This window comes from Pristiophorus japonicus, chromosome 7 (genome assembly GCF_044704955.1).
Source record: "Pristiophorus japonicus isolate sPriJap1 chromosome 7, sPriJap1.hap1, whole genome shotgun sequence".
NCBI lineage: Eukaryota > Metazoa > Chordata > Chondrichthyes > Pristiophoridae > Pristiophorus > Pristiophorus japonicus.
The window spans coordinates 4,932,757-4,959,595 of NC_091983.1; the positions used below are offsets into that span (position 1 = coordinate 4,932,757).

The 26,839-nt window shown below is 45.6% G+C and overlaps 1 protein-coding gene across 4 annotated transcripts; it reads left to right on the forward strand.

Moving 5' to 3' along the window:
- Positions 1 to 107: 107 nt before the first annotated feature.
- On the forward strand, positions 108 to 25,518 carry LOC139267036 (zinc finger protein 664-like). 4 transcript variants are annotated; one of them, XM_070884720.1, is made up of 3 exons: positions 108 to 153; positions 15,931 to 16,019; positions 20,602 to 25,518. In XM_070884720.1, exon 3 carries the CDS (start codon positions 20,920 to 20,922, stop codon positions 21,424 to 21,426), a length of 507 nt encoding a protein of 168 aa, XP_070740821.1. In that variant the 5' UTR covers positions 108 to 153; positions 15,931 to 16,019; positions 20,602 to 20,919; the 3' UTR covers positions 21,427 to 25,518. The 4 variants fall into 4 exon arrangements, with proteins under 4 accessions (XP_070740821.1, XP_070740818.1, XP_070740822.1 ...); XM_070884717.1 differs by lacking the exon at positions 108 to 153 and adding an exon at positions 15,265 to 15,372; XM_070884719.1 differs by lacking the exon at positions 108 to 153 and adding an exon at positions 15,744 to 15,802.
- The last annotated feature ends 1,321 nt before the right edge of the window (positions 25,519 to 26,839 follow it).

Below are 26,839 nucleotides of genomic sequence, written 5' to 3' on the forward strand. Positions count from 1 at the left end.
GCGGAGCTCTGAATCTCACCGAGCAAGGCGCAGATCAAACTCACAATTTGTGACTTGCTCAAATCAAACAACCTGATTGATTGCAGTGAAACAATAAGGATATAACTCGCAAAATCTACTCGGAAACAGAGACAACATCGTTGCGTGACCGAGGTTAGGTTAACGTGTATTCTCAGCTTCATTGCTGTGTTTTACTCTTCCATTTTTACCTTCACTCTTCCTCTAAAGCCTGTTTCCCGCTGTCTGATTTGTTCCCCAGCGCCGGGGAGGCAGCTATTGAGTGTGGGCTCCGACTGTGACTGAGGGCAGTCCATTGTACACAGGGGATTTCAGGGTTAAACCCAGTCCGGGTTTCCCCCAGTCTCCCCACAGAAATATTTTAAAGCATTTGTGGGACAGAAAGCGGGAACACGAACTGTGTGGATTTACCCCATCCTTGACAGGAGGTGTCTCCTCCCTATTGTAGAACTTACAGTTAACAGAACATAAGAAATAGGAACAGGAATAGGCCATACGGCCCCTTGAGCCTGCTCTGCCATTTAATACGATCATGGCTGATCTGATCATGGACTTATCTCCAGTTCCCTGCCCGTTCCCCATAACCCCTTATCGTTTCAGAAACTGACTCTTTCTGCCTTAAATTTATTCAATATCCCAGTATTGTGTCCAGCTTTGGTACCCAGTGGCGTATTTGCGCTAATGATTCTCACATCCCCCTTCGGGCAGGAGAGCCTTTCTCCATCACCAGATTGAGAAGTTTGGAACTGTCCGCCCGGTTTCCCTTCTCCACGAGCTCAGTGACTTTCTGTTAAGGATAATAATGAACATATTGAGGAGCGGAGTGAAAGAGAAACACTGAGAATGAGAACAAAAGGATCTGCTCAGTGATGGGATCTCCCAGGTGTTTTGAGCACATAGGGCAGTCACTGGGCCGGGTCCTGATCCATTCCGATCATGGGCTGAATATAAACATCTTGATTTAGTTGTTTTAATGCAATTCTTTTGATTTGCTCTTCGGTGCCCAACATAGTTACTGATGAATAATATTTGACACTTGTTTCTCACACTTTGTTCATTTGTTTAACAATGAAACAGCAGCGGATCAGCACTCCAGCTGCAGGGAAGGGACGATTCTGAAGTGAAGTGAAGGGTGCAAGAAAGTAAGACTTGGATTTATATAGCGCCTTTCACAATCACCGGAAGTCTCAAAGCGCTTTACAGCCAATGAAGTACTTTTGGAGTGTAGTCGCTGTTGTCATGTGGGAAACGCAGCAGCCAATTTGCACACAGCAAGCTCTGACAAACAGCAACGTGATAATGACCAGATAATCTGGTTTTCTGATGTCGATTGAGGGATAAATATTGGCCAGGATACCAGGGATAACTTCCCTGCTCTTCTTCAAAATAATGCCAAGGGATCATTTCCATCCACCTGAGAAGCAGACGGGACCTTGATTTAACATCTCATCCAAAAAATGGCACTTCCGACAGTGCAGCACTCCCTTCAGTACTACACTGGAGTGTCAGCCAGATGTTGTTGTGCAAGTCGCTGGAGTGGGACTTGAACCCACAATCTTCTGACTTATAGGCCAATAAAATCCAACCCTTGACCCCACTTTCCTTGCTACCTATCGCCCCATCTCCAAACTCCCTTCCCTGTCCAAATACTTAATGTGTTGTCACCTCCCAAGTCTGTGATCGTCGCTCCTGTAATTCAATGTTTGAATTCCTTCAATCTGGTTTTCGCCATAGTACCAAAACAACGCTCATCAAATTCACCAATGACATCCTTTGTGAGTGTGATAAAGAAAACTATTCCTCTTTATCCTGCCTGCAACCTTTGACACAGTTGACCACTTCATCCTCCTCCAATGCCTCTCCACCAACATCCAGCTTGGTGGAACTGCACTTGCCTGATCTACTCTAGAATCACAGACACTGTCATGATTTAAGAGTGGTGATCTACTCCACAATCCAATCCTATCTCTCTAATCATGGCCAGAAAATCTCCTGCGATGGCTTTTCTTCTCACTCCTAAATCATTATTTTGGTGTACCCAAAGGATCTGTCCTTGGCCCCTTATATGTATGCTGCCCCTTGGAGCTATCATCCGAAAACAGTCAGTTTCCACATGTACGCTACCTCTCCACCATTTCTCTCGACCTCTGCTTGGTATCTAAATTGTCAGATTGCTTGTTTGGTATCCAGTACTGGAGGAGCAGAAACTTTCTCCAAATAAATAGTGAAGACTGAAGCCACACACTGCATTCCCTAACCACTGACTCCATCCCTCTCCCTAGCATCAATCTGAGGGTGAACAAGACTGTTCGCAAACTAGGTGTCATATTTGACCTGGAAATGAGTTTCCAGCCACAAATCCCCAGAACTATTAAAACTGCCTTTTCCCATCTATATAACATTGACCATCTCCGCCCGTCTCAGGTTTTCTGCGGCTCAAACCCTCATTCATGCCTTTGTTACCTCTAGACTTGACTACTCCAACTCACTATTGGCTGGCCTCCCGCATTCTACATTACATAAACTTGAAGTCATCCAAAACTCGCACCACGTCACGATCACCCCTGTGCTTTCTGACTATATTGGCTCCTGGTTAAACAATGCCTTGATTTCAAAGTTCCCATCCTTGTTTACAAATCACTCCATGGACTTTCCCCTCCTTATCTCTGTAATCTTTTTCAGCTTCACAACCCGACAAGATCCAATTAATTCCATGTAGCTTAGCAAATTTATTCTCCTTCCATGTATCCAATTCCCTTTTTGAGATTTATTATTAAATCTAATTCCACCATTCCCGATTACAACTTGCTGCATTAAAAAAAAAATCACTTCATGTCAGAGATTTATGGCACAGAAGAAAGCCATTCGGCCATCATGTCCGTGCCGGATGAAAATGAGCTATCCAGTCTAATCCAACTTTACAGCTTTTTGTCCGCAGCCCTGTAGGTTACAGCACTTCAAATGAATATCCAAGCACTTTTTAAATGAGGAGAGAGTTTCTGCCTCTACCACCCTTTCAGACAGTGAGTTACAGACCCCCACCGACCTCTGGGTGAAAAACGTTCTCCACAACTTCTACCAATTACCAATCTATGCCCCCTCGGTATTGACCTCTGATTGGGGAAATAGGACTTTCCTATCCACTCTATCTAGGACCCTCCATAATTTTATACACCTCAATCAAGTCACTCTCAAACTCCTCTGTTACAAAGTAAACAACCCCAGCCTATCCAATCTTTCCTCATCGCTAAAATTCTCGAGTCCTGGCAATATCCTCGTAAATCTTCTCTGTACCCTCTCTAATGTAATCAGATTTTTCCTGTGATGTGGTGACCGGAAATGTCACCTCTGGTTCTTCTGCCAATTACCTTAAAGTTGTGACCTCTGGTTACCGGTCCTTCTGCCATTGGAAACAGTTTCTCCTTAATAACTCTATCAAACCCTATTACGTAACATTAAATCTCCCCGAAACATCTCGGCTCCAAGGACAACAACCTCTGCTTCTCTAATCTCTCCACGTAACTGAGGTCCCGTATACCATCCTAGGAAATCTCCTCTGCACCCACTCCAAGGTCTTGACATCCTTCCAAATACTCCAGTTGGGGCATAAACAGCGATTGATAAATGTTTAGCATAACTTCCTTGCTTTTGTACTCTATGCCTGTATTTATAAAGCCAAGGATCTCACATGCTTTTTTATCTCTCTTGGCTTGTCCAGCCACATTCAAATATTTGTGTACGTACACCCCCAGGTTTCTGTGTTCCTGAGCTCCCTTTAAATTGGAAATATTTCGTTCATATTGCCTCTCCTTATTCATACTACTCAAATACATCATTTCACAGCTCTGTATTAAATTTCACCTGCCATGTCTCTGCCCATTACAACAGCCTGTCTATGTCCTCCTGAGGTTTATTGCTACATTTCCAAGTTTCCGGTCATCTGTACAATTTGAAATGATGCCCTGTATACCCAAGTCCAGGTAATTAATATATAATAATAAAAAAGTGGATTGGTCCTATTACTGACCACTGGGAAACACCACTGCACACTCCCCTCCAGTCTGAGAAACAACCGTTCACCACTACTCTCAGCTTTCTGTCTCAGCCCATTTCCTACCCCTTTAATCCCATCGGCTTCAATCTTGTACTTTATCTGTACCGCAGTACTTCATCAAAAACATTTCGGAAGTCCATATACACAAAATCAACCACACTACCTTCACCAACACTTGCCGATACTTCTTCAAAGAACTCAATCAAGTTGGTCAAACACAATTTACTCTTAACAAATCCGTGCTAGCTGTCATTTATTAAGCAGTAATTTTCCAAGTGACCCATACTAATTAAATATCCAATCACTTTCTCCTTCAGACTGTTGTCCATTTTAGTACACAGGCTCCGGTCTGAAATCTCAGTAACCGTGAGCACATATCCAGCAATGGGCCCAGTGTAGTCACAGGATGTGGGCGTCACTGGCAAGGCCAGCATTTATTGCCCATCCCTAATTGCCCTTGTGAAGGTGGTGGTGAGTCTCTGCAGTTGTTCAGTGTCAGAGCTGCTATCTATCGGATAAGACGATAAACCGAGGTCCCATCTGCCCCCTTGGTGGATGTAAAAGATCCCATGGTCATCATTTTGAAGAAGAGCAGGGGTGTTCTTCTGGCTAATTATCCTCCCTCAACCAATACCACTAAAAACAAATTATTTGCTCATTATCAGATTACTGGTAGTGGGACCCCGCTGTGTGCAAATTGTCTGCCACATTTTTTACATTACAACTGTAAGAGTAAGGGGTAAGCCATTTAGGACCGAGATAAGGAGAAACTTGTTCACTCAGAATTGTGAACCTGTGGAATTCTTTACCACAGAAAGTTGTTGAGGCCAGTTCGTTAGATATATTCAAAAGGGAGTTCGATGTTGCCCTTATGGCTAAAGGGATCAAGGGGTATGGAGAGAAAGCAGGAATGGGGTACTAAAGTTGCAAAAATGATCAGCCATGATCATATTGAATGGTGGTGCAGGCTCAAAGGGCTGAATGGCCTACTCCTGCACCTATTTTCTATGTTTCTATGTGTCTGCACTTCAAAAGTACTTCATTCACTGTAAAGCAATCTGGGATGTCCTGATGTTGGGGTTACTAGCAACAGCACCAACACTCCCTCTGTATCATAATTAACATTGTTCAGTCCTTGATCTCATTAACAGCGGCAGTAACAGCAGAGTGGAGTCACCTATGAACTTGCTCGTGTCACACACTGAGCAGGTGAACGGTCTCTCGCCAGTGTAAGCTCGCTGCTTGTCAGTAGTTTGAAGGACTGAGTGAATCCCTTCCCACATACTGAGCAGGTGAATGGCCAACATAAGGAATAGGAACTGGAGTTGGCCATCTGCCCCTCGAGCCACTCAATGAGATCATGGCTGATCTTCTACCCCAACTCCACTTTTCTGCACTGTTCCCATATTCGTTGATACCCTTAATAGTCAACAATCTATCAATTTCTGTCTGAAATATACTCAAAAACTGAGCCTCCACAGTTCTCTGGGGTAAACAATTCCAAACATTCATAACCCTCAGAGTGAAGAAATTTCTCCTCATCTGTCCTAAATGGCCAAACCCTTATTCTGAGACTGACCCCTGGTTCTAGACTCCTCAGCCAGAGGAAACATCCTCCCTGCATCTACCCTGTAAGAATGTTGTATGTTTCAATGAGATCACCTTTCATTCTTCTAAACTTTAAAGATATAGACCTAGTCGACTCAATCTCCCATCCCAGGACTCAGTCTGGTGAACCTTTATTGCACCCCCTCTATGGCAAGTTTATCTTTCCTTAGGTAAGGAGACCAAAACTGTAGGTGTGGTCTCACCAGGCCCTATATAATTTCAGGAAGATGTCTTTACTCTTATACTCAAATCCTCTTGTAATAAAGGCCAACATTGCTTGCTGTACCTGCATGTTAACTTTTAGTGATTCATGTACAAGGACACCCAGTTCCCTCTGAACACCAACATTTTTCAATCTCTCACCATTTACAAACACTCTGTTTTTCTATTTATCCTACCAAAGTGGTTGCTCTGCAGCTTGTCTATTTTAGCTGCTTGTGGCCACACTCCGTGGTGCATCATTCTGGTCCCAGGGGTGCAGGCTACATCATCAGGTAGCCCGCTGGACCTGTGTGCTTCCGATGGGTGTTTGCTTACTACATAATCAGAATAAAGTTGAAATCCTGCATCGCAAAACATTTCATTGCTAGATAAACTGTAACTCCAATCGCAATCGCCCGACTTTTGTTTGCATATGACATGTATAAAACTCTGATCATCAATTACATGCTTTACATTTAGCTCACAGTTGTTATTACACTGGGTGAGAGTGTGGGACTGTTCCTTTAAGTGTGGTGGGTTGCTGGCCTCCTTTAAGAGAGCCTTGTTATCTTTACCCCAATCCTCTTCTTCGCTTGGTACCACGTGCTGCTCCATCAGCGCTGCACCTCGTGGTCTGGCCACTGCCATCTTTTCCTTCAGCGCTTCACCTCGTGGTTTGGGCACCATCTTTCTTCCATCCACAATGCCGGTTGCTGTGATCTTCTTCTCCCCGGGTTCTGCCACCGAAGCTGGGAAGTAGTCTTGAGATCCGATTTTCTTCCTCCGGAGTCCTGCCACTGGAGCCTGGAAGGTTCGTTCGGGTCGTCTCCCCTGGATCATCTCCATGCAGTCTTGCTGAGCGGTCTGTGCCTCGGGTGCTGTGCTGGTCTGCTCTCTGGTGCCGGATCCAACCTCAGGTGGGGGCTTGCATTGCCTGAGCGCAGGGGACGTCAATTGCTGGAGGGATGAAATCTTCCCAGTTCCAATGGATCTTCTCCATCCACCTTCTTCCGAGTAGTGTTGGTCCATCACCTGTAGTAACTTGTGCACCGCGTCATCATGGAGTACATTAACATTCGCACTACCAACGACTGGGATAAGTTCATTGGTGTAGGTGAGCAGCTTTGCTTGAACCGCGACCAACTTGGGTCGTTCGGTTTGATTGTCCCATAGCCTCTCAAAGGCTTGATTCATTACTGACTGGCTCACCCCCGTGTCCACCTCCATGAGACTGGAATACTGTTTATCTCGATTTCCATTCTCAAGTGCAAGTGAACATTCCGAACATCTCATCATGGGGCTGAGCTGCCTCTCTGACCACTTCTTCATAATCCGCACTGGATTCATGGCCCTGTGCAGAATCTTCAACATGTGGAGTCCTATTTCTTTTACATATTCCCTGGAGGTGGCCCTTTGTGCTGCACCCTTTGCAAACATAGTCCTTAAAACGGCACTGGTGAGCCCGATGATTTCCTCTGCAACGCCAGCATAGAAACATAGAAAATAGGTGCAGGAGTAGGCCATTCGGCCCTTCGAGCCTGCACCGCCATTCAATGGGTTCATGGCTGAACATGCAACTTGAGTCCCCCATTCCTGCTTTCTCGCCATACCCCTTGATTCCCCCTAGTAGCAAGGACTACATTAAACTCCTTTTTGAATATATTTAGTGAATTGGCCTCAACAACTTCCTGTGGTAGAGAATTCCACAGGTTTACCACTCTCTGGGTGAAGAAGTTTCTCCTCATCTCGGTCCTAAATGGCTTACCCCTTATCCTTAGACTGTGCCCCTGGTTCTGGACTTCCCCAACATTGGGAACATTCTTCCTGCATCTAACCTGTCCAAACCCGTCAGAATTTTAAACATTTCTATGAGATACCCTCACATTCTTCTGAACTCCAGTGAATACAAGCCCAGTTGATCCAGTCTTTCTTGATATGTCAGTCCCGCCATCCTGGGAATCAGTCTGGTGAACCTTCGCTTCACTCCCTCAATAGCAAGAATGTCCTTCCTCAAGTTAAGAGACCAAAACTGTGCACAATACTCCAGGTGTGGCCTCACCAAGGCCCTGTACAACTGTAGTAAGACCTCCCTGCCCCTGTACTCAAATCCCCTCGGTATGAAGGCCAACATGCCATTTGCTTTCTTAACCGCCTGCTGTACCTATATGCCAACTTTCAATGACTGATGTACCATGACACCCAGGTCTCTTTGCACCTCCCCTTTTCCTAATCTGTCACCATTCAGATAATAGTCTGTCTCTCTGTTTTTACCACCAAAGTGGATAACCTCACATTTATCCACATTATACTTCATCTGCCATGCATTTGCCCACTCACCTAACCTATCCAAGTCACTCTGCAGCCTCATAGCATCCTCCTCTCAGCTCACACTGCCACCCAACTTAGTGTCATCCGCAAATTTGGAGATACTACATTTAATCCCCTCGTCTAAATCATTAATGTATAGTGTAAACAGCTGGGGCTCCAGCACAGAACCTTGCGGTACCCCACTAGTCACTGCCTGCCATTCTGAAAAATACCCATTTACTCCTACTCTTTGCTTCTTGTCTGCCAACCAGTTCTCAATCCACGTCAGCACACTACCCCCAATCCCATGTGCTTTAACTTTGCACATTAATCTCTTGTGTGGGACCTTGTCAAAAGCCTTCTGAAAGTCCAAATACATCACATCAACTGGTTTCCCCTTGTCCACTCCACTGGAAACATACTCAAAAAATTCCAGAAGATTTGTCAAGCATGATTTCCCTTTCACAAATCCATGCTGACTTGGACCTATCATGTCACCTCTTTCCAAATGCACTGCTATGACATCCTTAATAATTGATTCCATCATTTTACCCACTACTGATGTCAGGCTGACCGGTCTATAATTCCCTGTTTTCTCTCTCCCTCCTTTTATAAAAAGTGGGGTTACATTGGTTACCCTCCACTCCATAGGAACTGATCCAGAGTCTATGGAATGTTGGAAAATGACTGTCAATGCCTCCGCTATTTCCAAGGCCACCTCCTTAAGTACTCTGGGATGCAGTCCATCAGGCCCTGGGGATTTATCGGCCTTCAATCCCATCAATTTCCCCAACACAATTTCCCGACTAATAAGGATTTCCCTCAGTTCCTCCTTCTTACTAGACCCTCTGACCCCTTTTATATCCGGAAGGTTGTTTGTGTCCTCCTTAGTGAATACCGAACCAAAGTACTTGTTCAATTGGTCTGCCATTTCTTTGTTCCCCATTATGACTTCCCCTGATTCTGACTGCAGGGGACCTACGTTTGTATTTACTAACCTTTTTCTCTTTACATATCTATAGAAACGTTTGCAATCCGCCTTAATGTTCCCTGCAAGCTTCTTCTCGTACTTCATTTTCCCTGCCCTAATCAAACCCTTTGTCCTCCTCTGCTGAGTTCTAAATTTCTCCCAGTCCCCGGGTTCGCTGCTATTTCTGGCCAATTTGTATGCCACTTCCTTGGCTTTAATGCTATCCCTGATTTCCCTTGATAGCCACAGTTGAGCCACCTTCCCTTTTTTATTTTTACACCAGACAGGGATGTACAAATGTCTGCCATTGCCCATCCACTGTCAACCCCTTAAGTATCATTCGCCAATCTATCCTAGCCAATTCACGCCTCATACCTTCAAAGTTACCCTTCTTTAAGTTCTGGACCATGGTCTCTGAATTAACTGTTTCTTTCTCCAACCTAATGTAGAATTCCACCATATTATGGTCACTCTTTCCCAAGGGGCCTCGCACAAAGAGATTGCTAATTAATCCTCTCTCATTACACAACACCCAGTCTAAGATGGCCTCCCTCCTAGTTGGTTCCTCGACATATTGGTCTCGAAAACCATCCCTTAAGCACTCCAGGAAATCCTCCTCCACCGTATTGCTTCCAGTTTGGTTAGCCCAATCTATATGCATATTAAAGTCACCCATGATAACTGCTGCACCTTTATTGCATGCATGCCTAATTTCCTGTTTGATGCCCTCCCCAACATCACTACGACTGTTTGGAGGTCTGTATACAACTCCCACTAACGTTTTTTGCCCTTTGGTGTTCTGTAGCTCTACCCATATAGATTCCACATCATCCAAGCTAATGTCCTTCCTAACTATTGCATTAATCTCCTCTTTAACCAGCAATGCTACCCCACCTCATTTTCCTTTTATTCTATCCTTCCTGAATGTTGAATACCCTTGGATGTTGAGTTCCCAGCCCTGATCATCCTGAAGCCACGTCTCTGTAATCCCAATCACATCATATCTGTTAACATCTATTTGCACAGTTAATTCATCCACCTTATTACGGATACTCCTTGCATTAAGACACAAAGCCTTCAGGCTTGTTTTTTTTTTAACACCCTTTGTCCTTTTAGAATTATGATACAGTGTGGCCCTTTCTGTTTCTTGCCTTTGTTTACTCAGCCTTCCACTATTGCCTTTTACCTTTCTACCATCTGTTTCTGACTCCATATTACTTCGCGCTGTCTCGCTGCATTGGTTCCCATCCCCCTGCCATATTAGTTTAAACACTTCCGAACTGCATTAGCAAATGTTACCCCCCAGGACATCAGTTCCAGTCCTGCCCAAGCGCAGACCATCCCTTTTGTACAGGTCCCACTTCCCCCACAGCTGGTTCCAATGTCCCAGGAATTTGAATCCCTCCCTCTTGCACCACTGCTCAAGCCACATATTTATTCTAACTATCCTGCTCCCTCTACTCTGATTAGCACGTGGCACTGGTAGCAATCCAGAGATTACTACCTTTGAGGTCCTACTTTTTAATTTAACTCCTAGCTTCCTAAATTCAGCTTGTAGGACCTCTTCCCGCTTCTTACCTATATCGTTGGTACCTACATGTACGACGACAACTGGCTGTTCATCTCCAGAATGTTCTGCAGCCGCTCCGAGACATCCTTGACCCTTGCACCAGGGAGGCAACATATCATCCTGGAGTCTCGGTTGCGGCCGCAGAAACTCCTATCTATTCCCCTATCACTTTAGCTCTCCCACTCTTTTTCCCGCCCTTCTGTGCAGCAGTGCCACCCATGGTGCCATGAACCTGGCTGCTGGTGCCTTTCCCTGGTAAGTCATCTCCCCCAACAGTATCCAAAACGGTATATCTGCTTTGGAGGGAGATGACTGCAGGGGACTCCTGCACTGCCTTCCTGCTCTTGCCTTGTCTCTTGGTCACCCATTCACTATCTGTCCTAACCTTTACCTGCAGTGTGACCAACTCACTAAATGTGCTATCCACAACATTATCAGCATCGCGCATGCTCCAGAGTGAGTCCATACGCAGCTCCAGTGCCATCATGCGGTCTGTCAGGAGCTGCAGCTGGACACACTTCCTGCACACATAGTAGTCAGGGACACTGGAAGTGTTCCTGATTTCCCACATAGCACAGTAGGAGCATGAGATGGGTCCGAGCTCTCCTGCCATGACTTAACCCTTAAATCAATTTACTTAAACACCAAACAGCTACTTAGTAGTTCACTGCCAATTAAACCAATCTAAAAGTCTGTCTAAAAGAGAGTTATACTTACCAGCTTGGCTGTGACATCACCTCTTGATTTTGCACCCCTCTATCTTTGTCTGCAGCTGGTTGGGCTGGTCTCTGGGCCTCCGTCTCCTACTCACACACTCCTTATCAGCTGCTCTAGTGTCAGCACTGGTAGGAAAAACAAGACAAAACAGCACCTGCCACCCCCACTTGCCCGAACTCACAAGTACCACTCGATGCTTCTGCACGAGCTGCCTCTTTTTAAACTGTATCTAAGTCAGATGACTCACTACTGATCAGTCGTTTACAGAACTGGTTTTAACTAGCTGCTAATTGCCTCCTACTGGAGAGTTACCTTGTTTTTCTCTGCCTCAACCTGAAAGATTCCCAATTATTTAACTTTGCCCCTTTAAATTAAACTGCTACTTACTTAGAAGCTACTGGCAATTGCCACTAACAATTTACTCCAGCATCCAAATGGTTTAAAGAGAATAACCCTTAAAACTCACCCACTTACCAAACTCACGAATGCCACTTTATGGTGCGAACTGACAAGTCTCATTCCACTGAGGGGGGCTAAAGGGACTTGGGGGCCTGTTCTCTCTCACCTGAGGTGATTCACATTCTACAGCCCAGCCTCTAAAAGGCACCAGTCTGTGTACAGTACTTGCCGGGTTTGAGTCCTGAGAATGAGACATCTGCCTAGAAGCGCAGGTCGAGGTCATGAATGTCTGGCTCATGGTGATGGCCTTCTGCAGTTTGACACTGGTACCTGCAGATAGTAGCCGGTAAAGAAGGCCCTCGTGGCTAATTCCGATGACAAAGATATCCCGCAATGCTTCGGTGAGGTGTTCACTGAAATCATGTGGTGCCGCCAGCCTCCTGAGGTCTGCAGCATGTTTCACGATTTCCTGGCCTTCGGGCCGTCGGTGGGTGTAAAACCGGTATCTGGCTTTGAGGATGCTCTCTTTGGGCTGGAGTTGTTCTTGGATCAGTGATACAAGGTCCTTGTACATCTTGGTCATTGTCTTCGCTGGTGCCAGCAAGTCCCTGACGAGGCCAGACAGTGGGCCCACAAATGGGAGCAGGAAAGCTCTGCACTTATCAGGCAGCGTGGCTGGATCATCACCTGCCAGGTCGTTTGCTGTGAAGAAATGGTCGAGCCTCTCCACAAAGGTGTCCCAATCATCCCATCAGCGAACTGCTGCAACGTACCAAAGTTAGCCATTTTTGCGTGAAAGTCCGTAATCTCATCACCAATTGTTATGTCTTTAGATGCTCTGATAATGACTCTATGAGGCAAAGTATTGTACTTGAACTGTAGTGAACTTAGTCCATTTAATATAACTCCAGAGTGAAGATACCACATGGTGGCCTGCCTTTTGTCCCTAGGTACCTGCGGTGTACAGGTGACCCCTGGGCCTCCACCAGTTGCGCCCTCTGGTCTTGCCAGCATAGTGTATACAGTGTTAACCTTGTTGATGGTACCTCCAGTAAATAAGTCTCCATCTTATGCAACTATACAGTGACTACACAGAGTATATCTATAGTATACATATATAACAGACCTCTTCTGAAACGCGTGCTTCTCCACATCAGCGCCTTTGGCCGCCAGAGCCTCCTTTATCGCGGCCAGGGACATCTCCTTGCGATCACTGCCATCGGCCACAACCTTGAGGATCTGTTCGCCCAACTTGGGAGCGGCTGGCCCGGAGCGGGGAGCCTTGGTTTGAGCGGCAGCGGCAGGAGGAACGGTTTCGGCGGCTGCAGTGTCGGTCATGTCCGCGACTCTGTGGGAAATCTCTCTGACAACCAGAGCTGGGTCAGACATGAAACGAGAGGCGGCGACACAGAGCAACTTAAAGGCAGCGAGCGGATGGGACGGAGACATCCTGCTGTTAGCTCCCGGTCCCTCCAGCCTCTCTGTGTTTCTCTCTCCTCACTAACTCTCCAGATTCCCAGACTGACCTCTTTCTGTCCCCAAGGCCGGGATGTTTGCTATCGAGAAAGTTTCATCCGAATTGAAGGCAGCAATTTCGATTGGAACCCGTTTCATTGCTGCACTGGTCGCGCTCTCTCAGCCAATCGCGGATATCTTCTCTTTTTCGATTGAAATTTGAAATCAAAATCAAACTTTCTATTTACTTCCCGCTTCAAGCATGAGCAGGGCGACCCTGTGACAGGGAAATCCTTGAATTTTACACAAGAGGGACTCTGAAATCCGGCGATGAGAGCGGACACACAAACACAGCGACATTAGTCTAACCCGCCCGCCCCTTTAACATACTCTCACTCACACAATGTTGAAATCTGCACATTCACAGCACAAACTGTTCCCAGATTTACAGTTCCCAGCACAGGTTTTCCTCTCCGCTCGGCTGTGCTGCCGATTCTCGGGTCAGTTGTAGTTTCCCAGCTCAGTAAGTGTTAAACACTCCTGAGGCCGGCGCTCCTCGCAGTGTCTGTCCCCAGATTCAGGGGCAGGAGCCAATCACAGCTGTGGCTGGCTTAACTTGTTAAATTATTATATTGTTCGAATGCAGAAATATGTTGGACTAACATGAAAATACAAATGATGTGCTCACCACCCCTGCAGCCTCTCTGTCTCTCTCTACTCAGAAAAATGAGGGACATATAACAGTTCATGCAAATACAAGTCAGATGCAGTATAATGTGGATAAATGTGAAGTTATCCACTTTGGGGGCAAAAACACGAAGGCAGAATATTATCTGAATTGCGGCAGATTAGGAAAAGGGGAGGTGCAGCGAGACCTGGGTGTCATGGTTCATCAGTCATTGAAGGTTGGCATGCAGGTACAGCAGGTGGTGAAGAAGGCAAATGGTATGTTGGCCTTCATAGCTAGGGGATTTGAGTATAGGAGCAGGGAGGTCTTACTGCAGCTGTACAGGGCCTTGGTGAGGCCTCACCTGGAATATTGTGTTCAGATTTGGTCTCCTAATCTGAGGAAGGACATTCTTGCTGTTGAGGGAGTGCAGCGAAGGTTCACCAGACTGATTCCAGGGATGGCTGGACTGTCATATGAGGAGAGACTGGATCAACTGGGCCTTTATACACTGGAGTTTAGAAGGATGAGAGGGGAACTCAGAAACAGATAAGATTCTGACGGGACGGGACGGGTTAGATGTGGGAAGAATGTTCCCGATGTTGGGGAAGTCAAGAACCAGGGGACACAGTCTTAGGATAAGGGGCAGGCCATTTAGGACTGAGATGAAGAGAAACTTCACTCAGAGAGTTGTTAACCTGTGGAATTCCCTGCGGCAGAGAGTTGTTGATGCCAGTTCATTGGATATATTCAAGAGGGAGTTAGATATGGCCCTTATGGCTAAAGGGATCAAGGTACCAGAGACAGACACATTATTAATCCCACACTGCGGGACAGTGTCAGAGAGTGAGAGAAACAAGGTCCCACATTTAACCCTAGTTTGCCTGTTGTAATCTCTACAATCTTGCAGCTCAGGGCCGTTCGGTATTATTCTCAGTGACCGAGTGTTTTACTCTAATTAAACTGATCTCGGACTGTTTCTGTCAGATATTAACTCCTGCACGGTCCCAGCAAACACTCCCACTCCCTCGTCCCTCTGATGTTTCTGCAGGATTGCTTTGTGAAGACGGGCTCATGGAGAGAAACACCATGCACGGAATGATCCCAAATTGATCCAAGGGACAAGGCTCCCAGCTTTAATTATTCTCTTTCCTTTCCCCCCAGGCCCAGTTCCTTTGCTCAGATTCTGATATAAGTAAATTGGGAAAAGTGCACTTTGATTTTTACAGGCTGAATTAGTGCAGAGTTGCACATGCGCGGATAAGCCCCGCCCTCTGTCGATTTGCAGTGAGCAGAAGAGCGCATGCGCCCTCCCCTCTCCCAGCCCTGCCTGTAATCGCCATTCACTCAGTGAGCGGAAGAAGATGGTTTCAAACAGCCGGGAATGGAGAGCCCGCGGCCCCGGGGTAAGGCATCGAGCAGCAGCCTCTTACGGCAGCGCAGCGCTTTGGGAGCGTGTCCACAGATGGGCTCAGAGACCGGCATTGAGTCCAGGGGGAGTTGGGGGCTGTGTGTAAGAAGCAAAGTGGAGCAAGAAGCAGTGTCTGTGAGTGGGGAAAGAGAGAGGCCATTCTCGGGCTGTGTGTTCACAGTGTAAAGTAACAGAGAAAGTAAATCACCTCGCTCTTTCAAATCATTGCTGCTTTCTTTCCCCAAACCAGTCGTGAATGTTCCTGATTCAGTTCCGATCTCACCGTGTCTGCTATTCTTGGACAGTGAGCAGTGGAAACACAGCCTGACAGTGAGGATGTGGAGAGTTTCACAAAGTGCATCTATTGCAGGCACCAGGAAAGGAGTGTGGGGGAAGATATTTTAAAGACCGGTTGTATTGTTTCGGTGAGCTAAGTTCTCCAGAACCGTGTTGCTGGTGATCGAGAAATACATTGTTGCTCCCTCACATACATCATATTCTCCCCCGCATCCATATCTTAGAACTAATAATGTTCTCGTATTATTATTCTCAGAGCAAAATTATTTAACCAGCCAGAACACATGTGATCTTTCCTCCACCCGGAACACAAGGAACAATGCAGATAGCTCCTCCTCACACACAGTAAGTAGATTATCACTCACAGAGCGCAGAGACACAGAACTGGCCTCAATCCTATTGTCACGGGCAGCAGAAGCTGTCAGTCACAGTGATCCGAAGTGGCAGAGTTACATTGTGAATCTTACAGCCACATGGAGCAGTAGAATCAGATGCTGTTTCACCATTGAAACAGATCACACACACAGGTACATTAAACACCCACACTCACTTGCCAGAAACTGACAGGTACAGTGTAAAACATAAAACCACATAGACTAATAGATACAAATTAAAGGCAGACTAACCTACCAGAAATTTAGAGGCAGAGCTTAAACCTCCACGCACATACCAAAACCTGTCCAGTACAGAATAATGCACACACTCGCAAATCAGAGACAGAGATACAGTATAAAACCCACACTCACATATCGGAGGCTGGAATACAGTATAAAACTCACACATATCAGAGGTTGACATATTAAAATCCATATTCCCATAACAAATTGACACAGTGAAATGCCCATACTCACCTACCAGTAATTCACAGGTACAGGGTAAAGACCCATCTTCTATATCAGAAACTGACAGGTACAAAGGAAAGCCCACTCTCAATTAAGCAGAAACTGGCAGGTATAGAGTAAGGCCCACACTCACATATCAGAACTTGACAGGTACAGAATAAAACCCAGACTCCTATAACAGAAATGGAGATACAGAGAAAGGTCCACACTCACATACCAGAGACAGATAGATACAGAGTGAAACTCAGACTCATTTACCAGCGACTTTGGTTCTGTCTTCATGAAGTAAGATAAAAATAACCTTCCGAAGGTACTAGGGGACAGTGGGCCTCGTGAGAAGGAGGAACTGAAGGATATCCTTAGGCAGGAAATTGTGTTAGGGAAATTGATGGGATTGAAGGCCGATAAATCCCCGGGGCCTAATAGTCTGCATCCCAGAGTGCTCAAGGAAGTGGCCCTAGAAATAGTGGATGCATTGGTGATCATTTTCCAACAGTCTACCGACTCTGGATCAGTTCCCATGGACTGGAGGGTAGCTAATGTAACACCACTTTTTTAAAAAGGAGGGAGAGAAAATGGGTAATTATAGACCGGTTAGCTTGACATCAGTAGTGGGGAAAATGTTGGAATCGATCATGAAGGACGAAATAGCAGCACATTTGGAAAGCAGTGACAGGATCGGATCAAGTCAGCATGGATTTATGAAGGGGAAATCATGCTTGACGAATCTTCTGCAATTTTTTGAGGATGTAACTAGCAGAGAGGACAAGAGAGAACCAGTGGATGTGGTGTATTTGGACTTTCAGAAGGCTTTTGACAAGGTCCCACACAAGAGATTGTTGTGCAAAGTCAAAGCACATGGTATTGGGGGTAATGTACTGACGTGGATAGGGAACTGGTTGGCAGACAGGAAGCAGAGAGTCGGGATAAACGGGTCCTTTTCAGAATGACAGGCAGTGACTAGTGGAGTGCCGCAGGGCTCAGTGCTGGAGCCCCAGCTCTTTACAATATACATTAACGATTTGGATGAAGGAATAGAGTTTAATATCTCCAAGTTTGCAGATGAAACTAAACTGGGTGGCGGTATGAGCTGTGAGGGGGACGCTAAGAGGCTGCAGGGTGACTTGGACAGGTTCGGTGAATGGGCAAATGCATGGCAGATGCAGTATAATGTGGATAAATGTGAGGTTATCCATTTTGGGGGCAAAAACACAAAGGCAGAATATTATCTGAATGGCGGCAGACTAGGAAAAGGGGAGGTGCAACGAGACCTGGGTGTCATGGTTCATCAGTCACTGAAAGTGGGCAAGCAGGTACAGCAGGCGGTAAAGAAGGAAAATGGTATGTTGGCCTTCATAGCGAGGGGATTTGAATATGGAAGCAGGGAGGTCTTACTGCAGTTGTACAGGGCCTTAGTGAGGCCTCACCTGGAATATTGTGTTCAGTTTTGGTCTCCTAGTCTGAGGAAGGACGTTCTTGCTATTGAGGGAGTGCAGCGAAGGTTCACCAGACTGATCCCAGGGATGGCTGGGCTGTCATATGAGGAGAGACTGGATCAACTGGGACTCTATTCACTGGAGTTTAGAAGGATGAGAGGGAATCTCATAGAAACATATAAGATTGTGACGGGACTGGACAAGTTAGATGCGGGAAGAATGCTTCTGATGTTGGAGAAGTCCAGAACCAGGGGACACAGTCTTAGGATAAGGGGTAGGCTATTTAGGACTGAGATGAGGAGAAACTTCTTCACTCAGAGTTGTTAACCTGTGCAATTCCTTGCGGCAGAGAGTTGTTGATGCCAGTTCACTGGATATATTCAAGAGGGAGTTAGATGTGGCTCTTACGGTTAAGGGGATCAAGGGGTATGGAGAGAAAGCAGGAAAAGGGGTACTGAAGGAATGATCAGCCGTGATCTTATTGAATGGCAGTGCAGGCTCGAAGGGTCAAATGGCCTACTCCTGCACCTATTTTGCTATGTTCGAGACCGACAGATTCAGTATAAAGACTGACCTCCATAACACAAATTGACAGTTAGAAAGTAAAATAAATACTCTGTCAGGAATTGGTGGTACAGAGAAAAACAATACTAAAAGAATGACGGGTATGGAGTAGAGCTCACAGTCACATAACAGATATGGACAGATACAGCGCAAAACACACACTCACACACCAAGAATGGAAAGATACAGAATGCAACCAACAGGCAATTACCAGAAATTGACAGGTACAGGATAAAACCCACACTCATATCAGAAACTGACATAGAGTAATACCCTCAGTCACAGACCAGAGATGGACAGATACAGAGTCAAATCCACACTCCCAAACCAGACACCCACAATATTAATTCAATATTTACCTGTCAATGGTCAGAGAGTGAAAGTGTCACCAGTCAGTCCCACACTGACACTGCACCGGAGATTGAAAGTGGCAGTGACCATCCTGCACTCACCTGTCAATCAGATCTCACATAGCGTCAGAGAATGAGAGAGGCAGTGTCTATCCAACACTCACCTGTCACATAGTGTCAGAGAATGAGAGAGGCAGTGTCTATCCAACACTCACCTGTCACATAGTGTCAGAGAATGAGAGAGGCAGTATGTATCCAACACTCACCTGTCACATAGTGTCAGAGAATGAGAGAGGCAGTGTCTATCCAACACTCACCTGTCACATAGTGTCAGAGAATGAGAGAGGCAGTGTCTATCCAACACTCACCTGTCACATAGTGTCAGAGAATGAGAGAGGCAGTATGTATCCAACACTCACCTGTCACATAGTGTCAGAGAATGAGAGAGGCAGTGTCTATCCAACACTCACCTGTCACATAGTGTCAGAGAATGAGAGAGGCAGTGTCTATCCAACACTCACCTGTCACATAGTGTCAGAGAATGAGAGAGGCAGTGTCTATCCAACACTCACCTGTCAATCAGAATCTGTTACATAGAATGAGAGAATAATAGGGGCAGTCTCTATTTAAAAAAAACTCACCTGGTAATCCAACTCTGTCTCACTGTACCAGAGATTGAGAGATGAAATATCTATCCTATGTTAACCAATATATCCCATACTGATAGCAATATCAGAGAATGAGGGTTACAGTGTCTATCCCATATTCAGCAGTCAATCAGACAATAACACACAGTACCAGAGTGTGACAGTGGCAGTGTCTTTCCTATATTCTCTCCCAATCCCACACTGACACACTTTATCAGAGAGTAACAGGTTATTTTTGGAAAAATAATGTGTCAGTTAAATTGGTCACACTGTATTAGAGTGAGAGGAGTTAAAGTATCTATAGTATTGCACTGACAATCAAACACTGCCACACAGCAACAGAGTGACGGGCACACTATCTATCCTATATTCAACAACAATTCCCAAACTGATATGTATGACCAGAGGGTGAGTGGCAGTGTCTGTCCTATACATACCTGTCAATCTCACCCTGACACACAGTACCAGAGAGTGACAGATAAAGTGTCCAGTCTATCCTAATCAAGCAATTTAAAACTGTCCCATTGTACCAATGAGTGACAGAAACAATATCTATCCCTTTTCACCGGACAAGTGTAGAACTGAACCCAGCCAGAGTCAGCACCTTCAGGGGAGGGGAGCCAGTGAGTGTAGAACTGAACCCAGCCAGAGTCAGCACCTTCAGGGGAGGAGAACCAGTGAGTGTAGAACTGAACCCAGCCAGAGTCAGCACCTTCAGGGGAGGGGAGCCAGTGAGTGTAGAACTGAACCCAGCCAGAGTCAGCACCTTCAGGGGAGGAGAACCAGTGAGTGTAGAAATGACCCAGCCAGAGTCTGCACCTTCAAGGGAGGAGACAGAGGGGAACCAGTGAGTGTAGAAATGACCCCAGCCAGAGTTAGTGATGATAATTAGGAGCGGAGGACAAGCTGCCTTCAAAAATGCAATGTGTTTGAATTTCAGGACAGGGATGGGGAAGAGTGTATGGGGCAGGGATTTACTGCTTTGGAGGAACAAGAGAGGAAAGAATGTTCCATAGAATCTGGAATTGTCTGTGTCTGAATTTCTGTCCTGTACTTGCAGTAATGATTTTTGTAAACTCCTTTTCCAGGGTATCAGAAGGGCAGGATTTGCACGTGATTCCTCAGGACCTGAATATCATTGGCCTTTGAATGTGGAAGGAGAAATGTTTGTCTGTTCTGTCTGTAGGAACATATTTCAAACATCAGTGTAACTGGAAAAGCACAGAGACACACACACCCGAGTGAGAGTGTTCCAGTGCACTGACTGTGGAAAGAGCTTTAACCAGTTACACAGCCTGAAAAAACATCGCAGCACTGACAGCGGGGAGAAACCGTACACGTGTTGTGTGTGTGGACCAGGCTTCAACTGATCGTCCAACCTGGAGAGACACAAGGACACCCGCACCATGGAGAAACCGTGGAAATGTGGGGACTGTGGGAAGGGATTCAATTACCCGTCTGAGCTGGAAGTTCATCGACACAGTCACACTGGGGAGAGGCCATTCACCTGCTCTGAGTGTGGGAAGGGATTCACTCGGTCATCCCACCTGCTGACACACCAGCGAGTTCACACTGGGGAGAGGCCATTCACCTGCTCAGTGTGTGGGAAGGGATTCACTCGGTCATCTGACCTGCTGACACACCAGCGAGTTCACACTGGGGAGAGGCCGTTCACCTGCTCTGAGTGTGGGAAGGATTTCACTCGGTCATCTCACCTGCTGACACACCAGCGAGTTCACACTGGGGAGAGGCCGTTCAGCTGCTCTGAGTGTGGGAAGGGATTCACTCGGTCATCCCACCTGCTGACACACCAGCGAGTTCACACTGGGGAGAGGCCGTTCACCTGCTCTGAGTGTGGGAAGGGATTCACTCGATCATCCCACCTGCTGAGACACCAGCGAGTTCACAAGTGACTGCAGGGTTTGGCTTCTGCTGTTGTCCCAGACTGAATTGTATCCATTCTGACAGTTGGGGTTCCTTTCTGCTGATATTTATTACTGCTATAATTGGGCTGGAGTTTAATATTCAGGATATTTCACCAATTAATCAACGGGAAAAGGGGCAGATAAACAAATAATGTTGATTGTGTTTGCATCCATACTTCACTCTTTAAAACAACATAAGAATTAGGATCAGGAGTAGGACCTTGGCCACTCGAGCCTGCTCTGCCATTTGATATGATCATGGCTGATCTGATATTGGGCACAGCTCCACTTCCCTGCCCATTCTCCATAACCCTTCACTCCCTTATCACTCAAAAATCTGGCTATCTCCACCTTAAATCTATTCAATGACCCAGCCTCCACAGCTCTCTGGGACAGAGAATTCCAAAAATATATGACCTTCTGAGAAAATAAATGTTTCCTCATCTCCATTCTAAATGGGTGACCCCTTATTCTTAAACTATGCCCCCTAGTTCTAGATTTCCCCACGAGAGGAAACATCCTCTCTGCATCTACCTTGTTGAACCCTCTCAGTATCTTATATGTTTCAATAAGATCACCTCTGATTCTTCTAAACTCCAATGAGTATAGGCCCAGCCTGCTCAACCTTTCTTCATAAGTCAAACACTTCACCTCAGGAATCAAACTAGTAAAGCTTCTCTCAACTGTCTCCAATGCAAGTATATCCCGCCTTAAATAAGGAGATCAAAACTGTACGCAGTACACTAGGTGTGGTCTCACCAATACCCTGTACAGGTGTAACAGGACTTCTCTAATTTTATACTCTATCTCCCTTGCAATAAAGGCCAACATTCCGTTTACCTTCCTGATTACTTGCTGTATCTACATACTAACTTTGTGTGTTTTACTTCCTCTACAGTCTTTACGGTAGAGGACACTAACAATATTCCAACAGTGGATAGTCAAGGGGCTATAGGTGGGGGGAGGAACTTAACACGAGCACAATCACTAAGGTGGTGGTACTCATTAAAGATACTGTGACTAAAGGCAGATAAATCTCCTGGACCTGATGGCTTGCATCCCTAGGGTTTTAAGAGAAGTAGCGACAGCAATAGTGGATGCATTGGTCGTAATTTATCCAAATTCCTTGGATTCTGGCGAGGTCCCAGCAGATTGGAAAACTGCAGATGTAACGCCCCTATTTAAAAAAGGAGGCAGACAAAATGCAAGGGACTATAGACCAGTTAGCCTAGCATCTGTAGTTGGGAAAATGTTGGAGTCCATTATTAAAGAAGCAGTAGCAGGACATTTGGAAAAGCATAATTCGGTCAGGCAGAGTCAGCATGGTTTATGAAGGGGAAATCATGTTTGACAAATTTGCTGGAATTCTTTGAGGATGTAATAAACAGGGTGGATAAAGGGGAACCAGTGGATGTGGTGTATTTGGACTTCCAGAAGGCGTTTGACAAGGTGCCACTTAAAAGGTTACTGCACAAGATAAAAGTTCATGGGGTTGGGGGTAATATATTAGCATAGATAGAAAATTGGCTAACCAACAGAAAACAGAGTCGGGATAAATGTTTCATTCTCGGTTTGGCAATCAGTCACTAGTGGGGTGCAGCAGGAATCAGTGCTGGGACCCCAACTATTTACAACCTCTATTAACAACAGAGGAAGGTGTAAATTCCTGGATAAAGTTGCAAGGAAAAGCAATGTGTGTGGAGGACACACAAAATCTGTGAAAGGACATAGACAGGCTAAGTGAGTGGGCAAACATTTGGCAGATGGAGTATAATGTTGGAAAGTGTGAGGTTAGTATGCAGGTACAGCAAGAGATCAGGAAGGCCAATGGAATCTTGGCCTTTATTGCAAAGGGGATGGAGTATAAAAGCAGGGAATCTTGCTACAGTTATACAGGGTATTGGTGAGGCCACATCTGGAATACTGTGTGCAGTTTTGGTTTCCATATTTACGAAAAGATATACTTGTTTTGGAGGCAGTTCAGAGAAGGTTCACTCGGATGATTCCGGAGATGAGGGGGTTGACTTATGAGGAAAGGTGGAGTAGGTTAGGAACTCACTGGAATTCAGAAGAATGAGAGGTGATCTTATCGAAATGTATAAGGTTATGAGGGGGCTTGACAAGGTGGATGCAGAGAGGATGTTTCCACTGATGGGGGAGACTAGAACTAGGGTGCATAAACTTAGAATAAGGGGCCGCCCATTTAAAATTGAAATGAAGAGGAATTTCTTCTCTGAGGGTTGTAACTCTGTGGAATTCGCTGCCTCAGAGAGCTGTGGAAGCTGGGACATTGAATAAATATAAGACAGTTTCTTAACCGATAAGGGAATAAGGGGTTATGGGGAGCGGGCAAGGAAGTGGACCCGAGTCCATGATCGGATCAGCCATGATCATGTTAAATGGCGGAGCAGGCTTGAGGGGCCGTATGGCCTACTCTTGCTCCTATTTCTTATGGACCCCCTGGTCCCTCTGTACTGCAGCATTTTGTAATATATCTCTATTTAAATAATAATTTGCGGTTTTCTTTTTCTTGCCAAAGCGGATAACCTCACACTTTGCCACATTATACACCATCTACAAAATCTTTTCCCACTCTTAGCCTGTCAATATCCCTCTGCAGATTCATTGTGTCCTCCTCACAACTTGCTTTCCCATCTTTGTATCATCAGGAAACTTGGCTACATTGCACATGGTCCAAATAGTTGAAGTTCCAAGACCGATCCCTGCGGCACCGCACTAGTTAATGTTTGACAACCATTTATCCTGACTCTCTGTCTTCTGTTAGTTAGCCCACCCTCTATCCATAAGAACATCAGAAATAGGAGCAGGATTAGGCCATTTGGCCCATCAAGCCTGCCCCTCCATCTAATACGATCATGGCTGATCTGATCATGGTCTCAGTTCCACTTCCCTGCCCGCTTCCCATAACCCTTTACTCCCTTATCACTCAAAAATCTGTCCATCTCCCCCTTAAATATATTCAATGACCCAGCCTCCACAGCTCTTTGGGGCAGAGAATTCCATACATTTGCAAACCTCAGAGAAGAAATTCCTCCTTATCACAGTTTTAAATGGGTGGTCCCTTATTCTGAGACTATGTCCACAAGTTTTAGTTTCACCTATGCGTTGAAATATCCTCTCTGCATCCACCTTGTCCAGCCCCCTCATTAGCTTGTATGTTTCGATAAGATCACCTCATTCTTCTGAATTCCAATGTGTATAGGCCCAACCTATCCTCATAAGTCAACTCCCTCATCTCCGGAATCAACCCAGTGAACCTTCTCTGAATAGCCTGCAATGCAAGTATATCCTTCCTTAAATACGGAGACCAAAACTGTACGCAGTACTCCAGGTGTGCCCTCACCAATACCCTGTACAGTTGTAGCAGGACTTCTCTGCTTTTATACTCCATCCCCCTTGCAATAAAGGCCAACATTCCATTTGCCTTCCTGATTACTTGCTGTACCTGCATACTAGCTTTTTGTGTTTCATGCTCCATTTAAATTATAATTTGCTTTTCTATTTTTTCTGCTGAAGTGGATAACCTCACATTTTCCCACATTATACTCCATCTGCCAAATTTTTGCCCACTCACTTAGCCTGTCTATATCCCTTTGCAGATTGTTTGCTTCCCCACCCATCTTTGTATCATCAGCAAACTTGGCTACATTACACTCGGTCCCTTCATCCAAGTCATTAATATAGATTGTAAATAGTTGAGGCCCCAGCATCGATCCCTGCAGCACCCCACTAGTCATACACTGCCAACCGGAAAATTACCCATTTATTCCGACTCTCTGTTAGTTAACCAATCCTCTATCCATGCTAATATATTACCCCTAACCCCATGAACTTTTATTTTGTGCAGTAACCTGTTATGTGGCACCTTGTCAAATGCCTTCTGGAAGTCCAAATACACCACATCCACTGGTTCCCCTTTATTCACCCTGCTCATTATATCCTCAAAGAACTCCAGCAAATTTGTGAAATGAGAGTTCGCTTTCATAAAACCATGCTGACTCTGCTTGATTGTATTGTGCTTTTCCAAATGTCCTGCCTGTGCTTCCTTAATAAAGGACTCCAGCATTTTCCCAATGACAGATGTTAGGCTAATTGGTTTCCTGCTTTTTGTCTGCCTCCTTTTTTAATGACAAAGTAGCCCACTTGATTGGCCCTGCATCCATCATGTTAAACATTCACTCCCTCCACCACCAGCGCATCATGGCTGCAGTGTGTACCATCTACAAGATGCACTGCAGGAACTCGCCAAGGCTTCTTTGGCAGCACCTCCCAAACCTGCGACCTCTGCCACCTAGAAGGACAAGGGCAACAGGCGTATGGCATCACCGTCACCTGCAAATTTCCCTCCAGGTTACTCACCATCCTGACTTTGAAATATATCAGCTGTTCCTTCATAGTTACTGGGTCAAAATCCTGGAACTCCCTCCCTAACAGCACTGTGGGAACACCTTCACCACAAGGACTGCGGCAGTTGAAGAAGGCAGCTCACTCACTTTCTCAGGCAATTAGTGATGGGCAATAAATGGTGGCCTGAAGAGCACTGCCCACATCTGAAGAACGAATAAAGAAAGTAATCAAATGAATCTGAATGCACCAGATTAAAGTGACAATTGAGCACTTTCTGGGGAGGTGATTGGCCCAAACACATTGATAGTGAATAGTATTTAGAAAAGTCCTGATAAAGGGACAGGTAGAACACAGATACAAACAGAGACACAAATATAGACACGCGCGTACACACAGACACACATATAAGCACAGACATTTATCACACACACAGGTAGAGACATCCCCCAAATACACACACAGCCCGTACAGACATATATCACACATACAAAGCCCGTACACAGACATATATCACACACACAGCCCGTACACAGACATATATCACACACACAGTCCATACACAGACATATATCTCACACACAACCCATACACAAACATATATCACACACACAGCCCATACACAGACATATATCACACACACAGTCCGTACACAGACATATCACACACACAGCACATACACAGACATATATCACACACACAGCCCATACACAGACATATACCACACACACAGTCTGTACACAGACATATATCACAGACACAGCCCGTACACAGACATATATCACACAGCCCGTACACGGACATATATCACACAGCCCGTACACGGACATATATCACACACACAGCCCGCACACAGACATATCTCACACACACAGCCTGTACACACATATCACACACACAACCCGTACACAGACACATATCACACACACAGTCCGTACACAGACATATATCACACAAACAGCCCATACAGACATATATCATACACACAACCCGTACACAGGCATATATCACACACACAACCTGTACACAGACACAT

What these genes read in the sequence shown, in the direction of transcription:
- LOC139267036 (XM_070884720.1), top strand. Translation starts at nt 20,920, where the DNA reads ATGGAGAAACCGTGGAAATGTGGGGACTGTGGGAAGGGATTCAATTAC.